The 15,152-nt window shown below is 33.1% G+C and overlaps 1 protein-coding gene across 1 annotated transcript; it reads right to left on the bottom strand.

Moving 5' to 3' along the window:
* Positions 1 to 11,047: 11,047 nt before the first annotated feature.
* On the bottom strand, positions 11,048 to 14,499 carry LOC112005133 (uncharacterized protein At2g34160). Its single transcript, XM_024037382.2, has 5 exons — positions 14,163 to 14,499; positions 13,448 to 13,496; positions 12,875 to 12,937; positions 12,718 to 12,782; positions 11,048 to 11,337 (listed from the first exon to the last, which is right to left on the bottom strand). Exons 1-5 carry the CDS (start codon positions 14,280 to 14,282, stop codon positions 11,245 to 11,247), a joined length of 390 nt encoding a protein of 129 aa, XP_023893150.1. The 5' UTR covers positions 14,283 to 14,499; the 3' UTR covers positions 11,048 to 11,244.
* Positions 14,500 to 15,152: the final 653 nt, after the last annotated feature.

Here is a 15,152-nt window from a genome sequence, read left to right as displayed (position 1 = left end):
TCTCCAAGATTTGTGGAAATTAGGGATTCTAGATATAACTTTCTCAACAGCTATAGAAGTTGCAACTGCTAGTGAAAGTTAAGTACTTAGGAGAAATTGGTGGCAGTGGACACAGGTTGATTAACCACTCCAAGACTTTGTGGTTCGAATCCTCTACACACGTGAGGTAATTTATACTTGAGGATGTCCTAAGTGTTATGTGGTCATTCGTGTGCTTTGCCCATGAACGACCTTTTGTTCATAGACTAATGTTGTGTGGTCGTCCATGCATTTTGCACATGGACAACTCTTTCATCCAAACGGTCTGTGGTCATTTGGTCAATTGATGCCCATGGACGATTCCTCTGGACGAACCAGAGATGTGATTTTTGCTATCCCATCACTAAGTATTTTAACACACACAGATACGAGGAGAGGAGAAAATCTTAAAGAAACTGATAGTGGTATATATCCAAAATGGTTTAACTCTTGGATACACAACACAAGTTTTAAACTTCTTTAACTCACACTCATTTTTTAATGTGGGATTTACGCTGTTTTTTCTATTTGAGAATACTAAGTGTTTTAACACACACACATACAGGAAGATGGAAGAAAGTCTTAAAGAAACTGACAGTGGTGTAGATCCAAAATTGTCTAACTCTTAAATACATAGCACAGACCTTAAATAGACCTTCTATTGACATCACTTTTATTTTTCACAACTCATAACTCACCACTTAAATAAGTCATAGTAATTTATTCTATTTTATTAAAACTTGAAAAATAATTTGACACTATTGTTTCCTTCATTTTCTTCAAATCAAACCGAATGTCCATTGTGTTAAACAGATAATGTATTTTTTAATTCCACACTCCACAGCCCTTTGCCAGTTGTAAGAGTTAATTAATGGAAAGAAAATGGATTTTTTTTTTTTTTTATTTTTTGCCACAACTCTAATGTGGTAGTCACAACAACATAAGATAATTGTGAAAAATTATGATCCTAAAATAACTCTTGAAACAAGTAAGAATTGCATGAAATGATCAACTGCAAACGTGATGAACTCTCTGCAGGTATATTAGCTTTCTAGATTAATTGTTTTGGTATTTTATTTATATTGGGCTGTTATGTTTATTCCAATTACGCTTTTGTTGTTCACTCATTCCTCCTTTTGTTTTCTAATTCTGTAGTTCATAGCTTTTTTATTTGTGGACGTCTGATTTGGAGGATCAATTTAGCTGTTAAGTTTGTTTGTGTTTGTGGTTTTGGATCCTGAGCACAATACTGATACCATGAAACAAAGAAATTTCAAGGCCTTTCCAACAATCGCCACCAATCTCCCATTTCACAGGCACCTTCTTTTCTCATTCTTTCTCTCATTGGAAAACCTGCAATTCAGTTTTCTATTTTTCTTTGAATTTTGGGTTTTGGTAGATATATATCACTTGGTTTCTCAATCCAAAATTTTTTTTCACCTTTGGTTTATCAACCCCACTCAAATTGTTCCATTAAATGATTATGGAAAACTGGTTTGCATCTTGGATGGTTTTCATCTTCATTGTCTTAGAAATTAACATGCAACATAAGAAACTGTAAGGTTGAATTTAATCAACCATTTAATTAGCTTTATTCCGTGACCAATTTGCTTGTAATTTAGCACTTAGTAACCCTGTATTTAGGTGAGAAAATTGTAAGGGTAGTATGTGAGAAGATGTGAAGAAAAGCTCAAGAGTGTGCAAGAAAAACAGAGGCTCATGGCTAGGGCTATCGGGTGGATCGCGACTGGCAAGCCGCCAAATGCTGGCACGTGAAAGGCACATTGGGAAACTGAAGGGTCGTGCCAACTGTCATGCTACAGGACAAAAGTTCCAGTCTGGCTAGGCCGTTATGTTGCGACTTGAACTCGCGACTTGGACAAGCTGCGAGACCAAGTCGCCAACTTGCCCTGTTTGGCAAAAACTGACGTTTTGCATTCCCTTCTCACTCTACTATATATACACCATTATACCCATCATTTTGGGAGAGTTTCCAGAGAGAATTTTGTGAGAGAAAACCCTAGAGAAAAACAAGAATGCCTCATCTCCAATCTTCATCCAAAGAGACTCTACAAATTTCTCTACTCTCTTCCTCTCCATTGTCATACCCTTGAGAGGTTATTTACCAAACCCTTATCTCACCACACCCACGTCTGTGAGAATGTCCATTTGGTGTTTTGGGAAGCAGTTTGGAAAGGAACCAATATACATTGGTTGATACTATGGTCAAGTAGTGGAATCCGGCAAGCTAAAGAAGAAATAGATTTGGCGTAACCTCGTTGAAGCAAAAAACTTGGAGAGCTTAGGTACTTGGGTAGATTAGGCTTGGAGGGTCTTCTGCTGTTCATGTATCTCAACTATATTCTTTAGTGGATTTTATCACCGCTTGGAGGGCGGCAGAGAGGTTTTACGCCGAGGACTTCGGTTTCCTCTTCGATAACACATCGTGTGTTTGCATCTCTCTTTCCTTTATCTTTGCCTCATATTTACTGTTGTGAATGTGTTTATCTTTGACTTAGATTGTTTTATCAATTCTGTTATAAGCTGGTTATCATATTCCGCACATGACTTGTTTGATATAAAGCTTGAATTAGTATTTTGTATCTGGAGGTCCAAACGTTCAAGGGTGTTTCATACCCATATTGAACTTTCAGAAACTATAGCTTTACCAATAACTTGATCATTGTCTTAGACGTTAACATGCAACATCAGAAACTACAGCTTTATCTATAACTTGATCATTATCTAGACAATGATAGATAATGTAGATATTCAAATATAGTTGGTGAACATGCACGTTACATTTTTTTTTTTTTTTAATAGGAAATCTAGTGGAAGCTATTTACTTCATGACTGGAAAATTGGTTCACATCTGAAGCAGTATCGGAATCTATAATGGGTGGAATTTCCTCCATCCATGTTACTAAATCTTCTATAAATTGGGCATACTTGGCTAATCCATTCGCTGTCTTATTTCCTTCTCTTCAGGTGTGGCGGACTTCAAACTGGCATAACAACTAAATGTGATGTATGGTACCTGCAATAATATTGGCAATAGCTGCCAAAGATTGTATTCTGCTGTTTCCTACTTGATGCCTTCTCAAGAAAAAAGCGAGTACTTTTATCCTCGAATTTTGCCCAACAACTATGTGATCTCTGATGCCACATATCTTCCTCCATCACATATAATTTCAGTTGGTTCAATTATTTTCTTGTATCTCCTATCTGCTCTTGGTTTGAGAGACCAACAACATGTGCCTCCAGTGTTTTCAATTCCTTTTGCATACATTATATGTTCTGCCCCGTGTGTCCAAAGACCCGTGAGTTCCATCTTGTTAAGGCAGCCCTGCATTTCTCCAAACAACCTTCAATTGGATTTGCCCCTCCCATGTGCATCCCCGCTTCCCACACCTCCTTTACAACCTCCTTGCTCTGATCAAGTTTAAGCCACATAGATTTAAATCAAAAAAGTTTGGCACTTCCTTTAGTTTTTGTGTGGGCTGGTCTAATCTCAACAATAAGACAGTGGTCAGAGGCCAAATTTGCTAGATGAAATAGCCTTGCACTAGGGAACTTCCTTCGCCACTCCATTGTGACCAGGGCTCTATCAATTCTTTCATTAATGCATCCATTATCCCTCCTGTCCACGGCTTAAGTAAACCAAGTTCCTGTATAGCCCAAGTCTCTCAGCCCCATATTTTCTAAACAATCTCTAAAATTGGTAATTTGTCTACTAAACCGGTCCACCACCCCCCCCCCCCCCCCCCCTTTCCTTCTCATTGACACTTGAATTTCATTGAAATCTCCCATGCACACCTATGGTTTGTCAATCTGTAGCCTAGACATTTTAACAGCTCCCATGACTGTATTCTCTTATTGTTACAGGGTTGCCATAGAATCCCGTAATCTCCACACCCAATCTCATCATTGGAATTAATCAATGCATCAATGTTACATATAGCACTAATCATAGTGGTTAGTAGTCTTCTTTTTTTTCTTCCCTGTTAATCTCAGTGCTCTTCTTAGTACTTCTTTACCACATAATGAAAAATAAAAATGCAAGTTCCCTATAATATAAATGTGAGATATCTTCTTCTCAAAGTTTATACTCTCTCTCACTGGACAAATTTTGTAATCTTAAATGTATAGATACATGGATGCCAAACTTACGCGATCAACTATGTAAGTAAGTTAAAGATGGGAGTAGTCATGCTAGTATGCAATCTAAATTGCTCTATTGGGATGAACGGCCAAGAAGTAGTTTGTAGGAGATAATTAATTAAATATTTTGCTTTTGGTGGTCTATTGAGCTACCTAGTGAGCGCTCATAGGAGCACTCTTTTGTCATAAAATTTAAATGAGGTCAGGGTCATCATCAATGACATATTTCTGGCCATTTCATTAGTTTCTTCTAAACAACAAATACTTTGTATGTTTATTTCTTTTTCATTGAAATAAAAACCATCGAATAACAAATAACAAATGCTTTTTTTTTTGGGGGGGGGGGGGTGTTGTGGGGAAGCAGAACACCTGCATTATTAGACATTAGGCCTAAGAAATTTCACCTACAATTATCGTGGTTGAGATAGAAAATCAATATGACTCTTAACTCTATGTGTACCATCACTCCATTCCAATGATTGCTGATCGAGGGTATATTGAAAGTTGGAGGNCCAAGACTTTGTGGTTCGAATCCTCTATACACGTGAGGTAATTTATACTTGAGGATGTCCTAAGTGTTATGTGGTCATTCGTGTGCTTTGCCCATGAACGACCTTTTGTTCATAGACTAATGTTGTGTGGTCGTCCATGCATTTTGCACATGGACAACTCTTTCATCCAAACGGTCTGTGGTCATTTGGTCAATTGATGCCCATGGACGATTCCTCTGGACGAACCAGAGATGTGATTTTTGCTATCCCATCACTAAGTATTTTAACACACACAGATACGAGGAGAGGAGAAAATCTTAAAGAAACTGATAGTGGTATATATCCAAAATGGTTTAACTCTTGGATACACAACACAAGTTTTAAACTTCTTTAACTCACACTCATTTTTTAATGTGGGATTTACGCTGTTTTTTCTATTTGAGAATACTAAGTGTTTTAACACACACACATACAGGAAGATGGAAGAAAGTCTTAAAGAAACTGACAGTGGTGTAGATCCAAAATTGTCTAACTCTTAAATACATAGCACAGACCTTAAATAGACCTTCTATTGACATCACTTTTATTTTTCACAACTCATAACTCACCACTTAAATAAGTCATAGTAATTTATTCTATTTTATTAAAACTTGAAAAATAATTTGACACTATTGTTTCCTTCATTTTCTTCAAATCAAACCGAATGTCCATTGTGTTAAACAGATAATGTATTTTTTAATTCCACACTCCACAGCCCTTTGCCAGTTGTAAGAGTTAATTAATGGAAAGAAAATGGATTTTTTTTTTTTTTTTGAGAAACAAGAAAATGAAATTAAGAGCTACTAAATCAAGAGGGAACTAAGTTAAAATGTTTAGACCACAAGATATAGAAGATGTTATTATTTTTGGGACACATTATAGGATCTCTTATTTTATAATAAGATTTTTTTTTTTTTTTTTTAGCCTACAATCAGATAATTTATTTGTGAACTCCGTAGTTTTTAGTAGTTTATTTGCACAGTATTTATATTATACTATATTTTATATATGTATTGGTAACTTTTATGTTAAATGTGCGACCAAAAAAATAGCTAGAAACTAACTTATTTTCAAAATAACTAATTTTATTAAATTTAAAAAATAATAATAAAATAAAACAAAATAACTAAGATAAAAAGCTAAAAGCTAAAACTTTTTCCAAACAGACATATCGCATAAATTTTACAATTTTCGTGCAAACATTGTAACTTTCAAGAAAGAGAAGCACAATATTTGAGTTAGACTACAAATTCTTTGTAAACAATTAAAATCAATCATAATTAAGGTCACTCACAATAACTTGTAGCTATTTGGGTAGACAATATTTTTCAAAGAATTTTGATAGAAACAAATTTTTAAAACAAACATTATAATTTGGTGCTAGCTTATTCAGGTTGGGGTAATATGGTTCCTATAGTTTTAACTTTCAAATCTCCCACATACTATACCCCATTTCCCTGACCAAATTTTGGAGCCCACCGCAAGCTATGGTGAAAATAATTACATTTACAGTGACTCAAAAAAAAAAAAAATGACAAAAGCAAAATCAAACAATTTTATTTATATGGGACTTGCAAACTAGCCATACATATTTGTCTAGGTTTTTAGGTAACCGATTCTTTTACTACAACAGAAAAGGTATATAATGAAATTGAAAGTTAAGTATTGACAAACCTCCTTAGATTCAATCCCAAAACCTTACCGTTATGATGGCTGCTGCTGAATGTTAGGTTTGCCAACAGGTAATGCATATTCTTTAGGGATTCTCAAAACATGCTGTTTTTTTTTTTTTTTTTTTTTTTTTTATGAGAGGGATTTTGCATTTTAAGTTCCAGTTTTTTATTGTATGATACAGTACGTATGTTTAAATTAAATGTCATATGCTGATCCAAGACAAAGAGAAGCACATGCTTATAGCAGTTCAACAACCAACAGCAATCTTGAAGACATCTATGTCAATGAAAGTCAAGTAAAATTTATCCTAGACTATATATGTTCATTTTTGAAGAGGAAGAGTACCTTAAGAAGGATGTGAAACTATAAAGAGTATTGACTATGACTCATTCTTGTGAGTTGTGACATTCAATAGATGTCAAATCTAGTTCAAAGCTCAACCTGAACATTCCGTTTATTAGTTTCCGTAGGAAATTTTTTATTTATTTATTAATAATCGTAGGAAAACTTGAATCTATGAGGTAATATGAGATGACAATCATAACCATTTTTTTTTTTTTTTTTTTTTTATGATTTCAATTGGTTTAGACCCAATTTTGAGAGCCTTCTTATGTGGAAAGGAAAACACAGAGTCCACCTATAAATTTTTTATAAAAAAAACTAATTATTGACCCTCAATTTTAAAAATTTTCTTATAAAGGATCTTAGGTCAACAAACAAACTAGGTTTCCCATATATTCAAATAAATAAACGTACCAAGTCGTTGCAGACATCCATCACAGTCACTTATAATCATATCTTGAAAACTAAAACGAAAAACTATTTCAACATTATAAACGTGATTTCAACTGATGTGATGCATGAGTGTTAAAATCATATTTTGAAAACTAAAATGAAAAACAATTTCTTCGATATAAACATGATTTCAACTGATGTGATGCATGGGTGTGTAATAACCAGGATCTTTTGTAGCATTCTAAGAGCATCCACATTAGTGATGCTATTTTTTTAGCTATTTAGTACCACAAAAAATTAATTTATCTATTTTACTTACTCACTTTACAAAACATCCAGCAACAGTGGATTTATTTTAGCTTTCTACACAATAAAATAATATAAACATTACAATAAAATAATATATTTACTTCAATAAAATAATATATCCACTACAATAAACAACAATTACAACCATCGCAACTGCTACCGCTACCGCTGCCACTGCCACCATCGCCGTCGCCGCCACCAACTTTTCCACCATCGCCGCCACCACCGCCTCCACCACTGCCGCCACCACCACATGATAGCAAATAATCGTATAGTATTAATAAGTGATTATTTTTAATACCAAATTATACTTATACATTTTTTTTTTTACTAAAACAATTTCTCAATCATCATGATAACAAATAATCATTTAGTGTAACAATAATATTTTGTTTTAACCCCAAATTATATATATATACAAATTTATCTTTTGACTAAAAAAAATTTCTCAATCTCCATGATAGCCTTAGTTTCATGTTAAAACAGTATAGAAACCAACAAAGTAAAGGGGACCAACTTAAAAGTCACCTATCTAAAAAACTTAGCCTATAAAGAAGAAGACATGAATTAAGTAAAGTGGTGGAAATATGAGAATAATTATTTGTGAAATTGAAAAATTATACTGTTTTCTTTTATTTCCTAAGCAACCAACAAACAGAAAGTACTTATATTTAAAAAATTTAACAAACAACAAAGCAGCAATGAGCATCAAATCACATCAGTTGTAGATTCACAAAATTTGAGGAAGCTGAAATTATAGTAGGCTTAGTTGTCACTTCATCAACCGAAGAAGTGAAACTCTTACCCAAGTATAGATTTATCATTTCTCAGGTACTAAACAGAGAAGTACGAGTCTTTTTGCTAAATATTGTAAAAAATAAAATTTATTTGTGATATGAATACTATTCAAACTTATTTGAGAAAATGAGGAGAAAAGTGAATTTCGGCAACATTAATGCCGAAATTCGAAGAAAAAGTAAGAGAAAGGAGAGAGAAATAATGTGACGGATGGAGAGAGAGAAAAAGAAATTTCAGCAATGATATTGCCGAAATTGGAAGATTAAAAAAAAAAAGAAAAAAAAAACTGAATTGTGGCAAGCATTACCCCACGCTATTTTATCATATTTTTTACAAATTGTTGTTATGCCCAATTTTTTACTGTTCTCATTAGTGCCTACCAACAAATCACTTTTTTATTTACCAATAATCATTCATCACATCACCAATTTATGAAAGTTTTTGTAAAAAAATTTGTAACTCTAGCATTTTGCCAAAAGTTAATAATTTAAAAAAAATAAAAAATAAAAAACCTCAATTGCGGCAATATAATTGCCGCAATTGGGATTGTTGTGAGATTAATGCAGCCACACGTTTTTATTTTTTATTTACTCCAATTTCGGTAATTCAAATGCCGCAATTGAGTTTTTTTTTTTTTTTTTTTTTAAATCATTCACTTTTGGTAAAATGCTAGTTACAAACTTTTTTACAAAAACATTCATAAACTGTTGATGTAATAAGTAATTATTGATAAATAAAAAAGTGATGTTGTTGGTAGGCACTAATGAGAGTCAGTAAAAAATTGGCCATAACAACAATTTATATAAAAATATGGTAAAATAGTGTGTGGCCGTAGCATTACTCTGGCCAAAATTCAGTTCTTTTTTTCTTTTCTTTTTTAATCTTCCAATTTCGACAATATCATTGCCGAAATTTCTTTTTCTCTCTCCATCCGTCACATCATTTCTCTCTCCTATCTCTTACTTTTTCTCAGAATTTCGGCAATGGTGTTGCCGAAATTCACTTCTCTCCTCATTTTCCCAAATAAGTTTGAACAGTACCTATATCACAAATAAACATCATTTTTTGCAATATTCAGCCAAAAGACTCGAGAAGTATTGATTAAAAAAAAAAAAAAAAGGGTGTTTCACGGTCTGGAGAGAGAGAGTACTGATCTGTCACAGGGGAGGGAGGGGGAGGACCACCAGTTTCGGGAGAGTGAGAGAGAAACAGGTTGAAAAATAAAATAAAGTAAAATAAATAAAGTTTCTCTACAAATTAATTTGAAGAAAAATTCTTCAAACTTATCATATATCTCTTTTTTAGATGTGAATTTTGAAAATCTAACCGTTGAATTTCATGTTCCTTATGTTATTAATGTGTATATCAAATTTCGTTCAAATCGGATTTTATTTACTATGTGATCAATGAACTTATTTTTTATACACAATTTTAGATTATAAAAACTTGAAATTTTAACATTTATTTGATGATATAGCAATTGATCTTTGATCTTCTTGAAATTTTGCAAACATGAAAGATATAATAAAGACATTTATTTAACATGCATATCAAATTTCGTTCAAATCGGATTTATTTACTATGTGATCAATGAACTTATTTTTTATACACAATTTTAGATTTTAAAAACTTGAAATTTTAACATTTATTTGATGACATAGCAATTAATCTTTGATCTTCTTGAAATTTTGCAAGCATGAAGGATATAATAAGAATATGCAATCCAACGGTTAGATTTTTAAATTTCATACTCAATATAAAAATATATAATAAGTTTGAAGAATTTCTCTTCAAACTAGTTTGGAAAGAAATTTTATTCAAAAAAAAAAAAAAAGAGCAAACAAAGAGTATTTTAATTGGGTGGAGAATAAAAAATTAAAAAAAAAAATTTAGCTCTTAGCTGCAGTGCATAGCTAGCTATGCACTGTGCATTGTAGCAAAATAGGTAAAAAATATACCTATATCTTCACTGCTGTAACACTCTTTTTAATATATAGCGGTGTTAAAAATAACTTTTTAGCTTTTTAGCACCACTATTGCTAATGCTCTAAGAGCATCTCTAACAGATATTGTATTCGAGTTTGTTGACTAAAATTTGGAGAATTTATGCACTGTTCATGCTCCAACTGGTTCGGTATACCTGAATTTTTTTTTGGCTCATGAATAGTAGCCCATCAAGTCTAATGGGTTACGGTTCATTCTTCAAATACTTTTTTTCTATTATAATAATTAGGTGTTGAATAAAAAAATATTGGAAGATGTATAGTTGTTAAAAAAAGAATAAATAATGAATGAAGAAATAATATTTAATAAAATAGAGAATCTGTTGGAAAATGTATTTGAAAAAATAGATAAATAAAAGTAAGAGTCACTGTTTATTCTCTAAACAATACAAAAATTTGATGAATTTGTTAAAAATGCTCTAAGAACTTTAAGTATTGAACGTTAGCTAGATGTCATGCTGACCTTAACATTCTCTTTCATTTTTGAAGACCTCATTCTTTAGTTCAACATCGGCATGCTGTTCGGCACATTTCCTTTTTCTTTTATCTTTTTTCTTAAGTCAAATTTGTCTGTGGCAAGTGTAAATTAACAGTAAAAATTGAATAAAAGTTCAGCTCCGATTTTCAGTTTAACAGCACCGTCTATTATGGATCTAGGGTCCCAGTTTACGTTTAAATCAATCGCACCACTCAAGAGTCAAGTCTAAATCAATCTCCATTGCAACCAGCAACCATGGAGGACATAAGATAAGAAACACGCAGTTTGATGATATAAAAGAGAGGACAAAACCATCCAAACATTCTAAAACAAGGAGGTGATAACCGTAAACTTGGAAACAGATTTGAATTTGAATAGTAAGGAGGAAGTAGTTTACAAAAATTCCTAGAGTAAATATGATGACAGCTAGTTAACTTCACAAAACAGTAAGCCAATCTAAGAAACACTACTATAATGTCCATGATAGAACCAACTTAACAGCAAGTGCACCAATGCTAAACTGCAGGAACATTTCACTTCAGTTCTGCTCCTCATATTCTAAAGCTGCTTCCTCTTGAGCTGCAGCCATCAACTCGTCAAACTTCTCTGACTTCCCCAGCAATATTTCAATCTACCAAACAAGATGACACTAATGTCAGAAAATTACAGGTGTTACTATTTCATAAATGAATTAAAGTGTAGTTTGGTGACAACTTGATATCTCTATTTCACAAATTTTTATAAAGTAAAATACATTTTTCAATTCTTGAGTGTGTTCAACAAGTTTGCAATAAAATCTGTGAAATGCATATTGCATTCTCGTTCTAATTTTTCTTACATGTGAGCCCCATTTAGATTTTGAGGCCAAATAGCTCTTTTGCACATGGCTTTTTTTTTTTTTTTTTTTCCTCCTTTCTCTTTGTTTCTCTCTGGGTTTCCTACACCTCTGTTCGAATTGGGCCAAAACCCCAAAACACATGCAAATCTTGTGGGGTCTTTTCAATCAGCATTTCATTAGAGAGCCACTCAATGAGTATAACAACAAATACAAAGGCCAAGGCCAAAGTGAAAGCATACATGGCCAAACTTGCTCAGAACCAACCCAAAAAGAGGGAGGGTGAAAGAGAAATTGTGTTGTAGAGAGAGAGAGAGGCAAAAAGAGAGAACTAGAGAGAAGGCAATAAATTGCTAAGAGAGAAAATGAGAAAGAAGATGAATTAGTAGGGATATTTTTAGGATAAAATGAGAGAGAGAGAGAGAGAGTAGATAAGAAATGGGTAAGCTCTAAACCCACACAACCCAAGTTTTAACCTGACTAAACTCAACCCCTATCTCTTTGAGTCAAATCCAAGCCCAATGAGATCCAAATGCATTTTAAATTAATTCATTACCAAACACAATACATTCAGCATAATTACTTTTTAATGAGAACTTTCATCATAATATCAAATGCAAATTTTTAAGAGACATACATTCTGCCATAATGCATTAATTAGAATACATTTACTAGACTTATTCTACTTAAATGCATTTTGACAGTAGAGTTGCCAAATACAACCTATGACGATTGACTAGAAAAGAGATGAAGCAACCCTCCTACCAATACGCTAAATCCAAGCCCAAACATCTAGACACGGAGTGGTCGCTTTATGAGAAGACCACATGTGCAGCTATGAAAGAGAATAAGACCACAATTGCCAATCATATATATATATATATATTTTTTTTTTTGGTTTGACAATTGCCAATCATTATGTCATTAACACCCTCTTTCGGAATCATAGCAATCCAATTAGTTGACTAAACCATATGTGACATTGCTTGGAATGTAACTGAATTATCACATACTCCAAGCAAGTCAATAGCAAGGATTAGCCATAAAGATCTTATGGTTGGCAATGAAGGAATGGATGAACTCATATTGTGTGGATCAATTCTGTCATGCAATATTACTAGTGTATCTAACAATATATTTTAAAATTTTCTGCCATATATTATAATCACAATATACCTTTGCTTTTTGAATGGGTCGCCCTCCTGCATCCTCCCTCATGTCAACAGTGGAAGTCATGATCTCTGTATATGTTATATTTTTACCATAATTAGATTATGTATACTAAGTGTAATTTAAAGAAAAAGGTTTAGTGGAATAGGTGCAAGAATCTCACTCTTCTCAACCGCCAATCCGTTGTTTTTAAGGATCTCAGCAATGGTAACCACTGTGGCAATAGCTGTAGATATAATATAAAAGTCAATCATTTCAAAAACAAAATTTCCAAAAATACAAACAATGAGTGTATTTCCCCACTTATGTGATTTAAAAATTACACGAACTCTGCACAATAAATACAAACAGCGAGAACCTTCAACTATTATCCAAGTACAATAGTCAATCCATGCTTCAAATGAACATTTTACAGATGGTAGAGCTAGTATATATTAAACCATACAAACTGAACGGAAGAATCTATCATATGTTCAAAGTTTTACAGAACATAGTAAATATGATAATTTAATTCTTAACTTGCATTTAGCAAACGCAACCATCCATCACCAAACTCCAGTTACCAGCAACAAAGAGCTGAATTCTAAAATATTAAATGCAAAAGGAGAGAGAAGACATATTCTTCCAACATGTAAAAGGTATCAATTAACAAAATCAAAACAACGACATTCATATCGTTTTTGCTAGAACCATATAACTATACTAAGAAACAAGAAAAGGTTAACAAAGAGAATACCCATTCCAAGAGCAGAGAGTTCCACATCATTGTACTGCTGCATGTACCTCTGCAACGACAATTAACAATCACAAAATTATTAAAAAAAAGAACACCGAAATACACAAGGACAAGCACCAAACCACCACTACATAAACCTGCCCCCTGTTATATCAAATCCACACATACATACAGTGAACATACAGACAGTTCAAATACAACTGAAGTAATATGAAATATAATTTGGGTATTTCTTTTTTTCAAAAGATTAATCTGCACATGCTATATCAACTATCAACTAGTCCTGCAATAATTAAATTCTTCTTTAAATGGTTCCTAGCTTTAGAAATAAATTAAGCCCAACACATTACACAACTATATTTCCCATTTCCAACTTTCACAATCTCAGAAACACAAAATCATAACACCCTTTTTTTTTCCTGCAACACACACACAAACTAATATTTCCTCTTATATGTTTTATATTTTCAAAGCACAATAAGAAAAATCAAAACAATGGTCGATGCTTCAGTTGATTAATCTCAGCAACAAAATGGAAGCGAACAAATAAAACCTAGAAAACGAATATGAAAAAGAGAGAGAGAGAAACGCTACAGAGGGAAAGAAATCAGAAATCTTCTCTTATATGTTCTTCTATTCTATTATTTCCTTGTCCACAATTGCATGTTTTCTCAGCAACCAAACAGAAACATTAGAGGGAGAGAAAGAGAGTTACCTTGGCAAGATTGACGTAGAAGAAGAGGGGCTTTTTGGTGTTGGAGACTTGGATGCGGTTCTTCTTGTTAGATGAATCGGTGATGTTGAGGTTGTTCACTGCCTCCGTGATTCCCTCCATTCTCTCTCTGTCTCTGGTTTCGTATGGATTTTTTTAGCTTTCTAGAGAGAGAAAAACCCTAACCCTAAGCCCTAGTACTAACTCTAACTCGCTTGCTCTGTCTCTCTCTCTCTCTCTCTATTATTATATCGCTGAAGAGATTGGGACGAAGAAGAAGGGTTTATAAAAAAGCTCAAACAAAAACCCTTGGAACACCTCAGCTCTGGGTTCGAGGGTTTTTCATATAGATTACGACGCCGTTTTCTAATACATCATATTAGCAAGGCGGTCTCGTTTTTGTGCCCTTTCCATTTGAAATTTCATTGGTTTTTTTCTTTTTTCTTTTTTTTTCTTTTTAAATAACTAAAAAAAAAAGGGGCTCACAAAGTTAGTCCCTACTTCTGCCACTGCTATTGTATTATAGTGTGAGACTACTTAGGTATTAATCAAATTCACAGCTTATAAATGTGGTGGGTCACATGAGCTTCCTACCACTAAGCCACCTCTCCAAGTAACTCAAATTTTATTGAGTTATGTCCTCTTTAGCAGGTAAGTTGTATCCATAAACATTGTCACCAACTCACTGCTCATCACATGCATCTTAGAAGAATTGATGTTGATCGTTGGGTTAGGTTTTCAATCGAATTTGATTTATTTGTGCTAGAAAAACACAAATCCAACTCAAATTAGTTCTCAAAATCAATCAAACTCAACTTATTGGGATTTTGAGTAGAGCTGTGGATTGAAATTATTTTGTTAAGCCTAGGAAAAATATGGCAATTTCATAGTTATCTATTATTAAATAAATTATTATAATTTATACATTTGGACAACACTTCCAACTTCATTAAAACTAAATCTTAAAATACCAAAATAAATTGAATTAACAAA

This window comes from Quercus suber, unplaced genomic scaffold (assembly GCF_002906115.3).
Source record: "Quercus suber isolate HL8 unplaced genomic scaffold, Cork oak 2.0 scaffold_523, whole genome shotgun sequence".
NCBI classification, from domain to species: domain Eukaryota; kingdom Viridiplantae; phylum Streptophyta; class Magnoliopsida; order Fagales; family Fagaceae; genus Quercus; species Quercus suber.
Note: the sequence above shows the minus strand (reverse complement) of the source record. Positions and strands in the feature narration are given on the sequence as shown.

Coding starts and splice junctions, on each gene's coding strand:
- LOC112005133 (XM_024037382.2), bottom strand. CDS start 14,282: ATGGAGGGAATCACGGAGGCAGTGAACAACCTCAACATCACCGATTCA. Junction 13,497..14,162: donor TCTACGTCAATCTTGCCAAG/GTAACTCTCTTT, acceptor TTGTCGTTGCAG/AGGTACATGCAGCAGTACAA. Junction 11,338..12,717: donor GACCCATTCAAAAAGCAAAG/GTATATTGTGAT, acceptor CTTGTTTGGTAG/ATTGAAATATTGCTGGGGAA.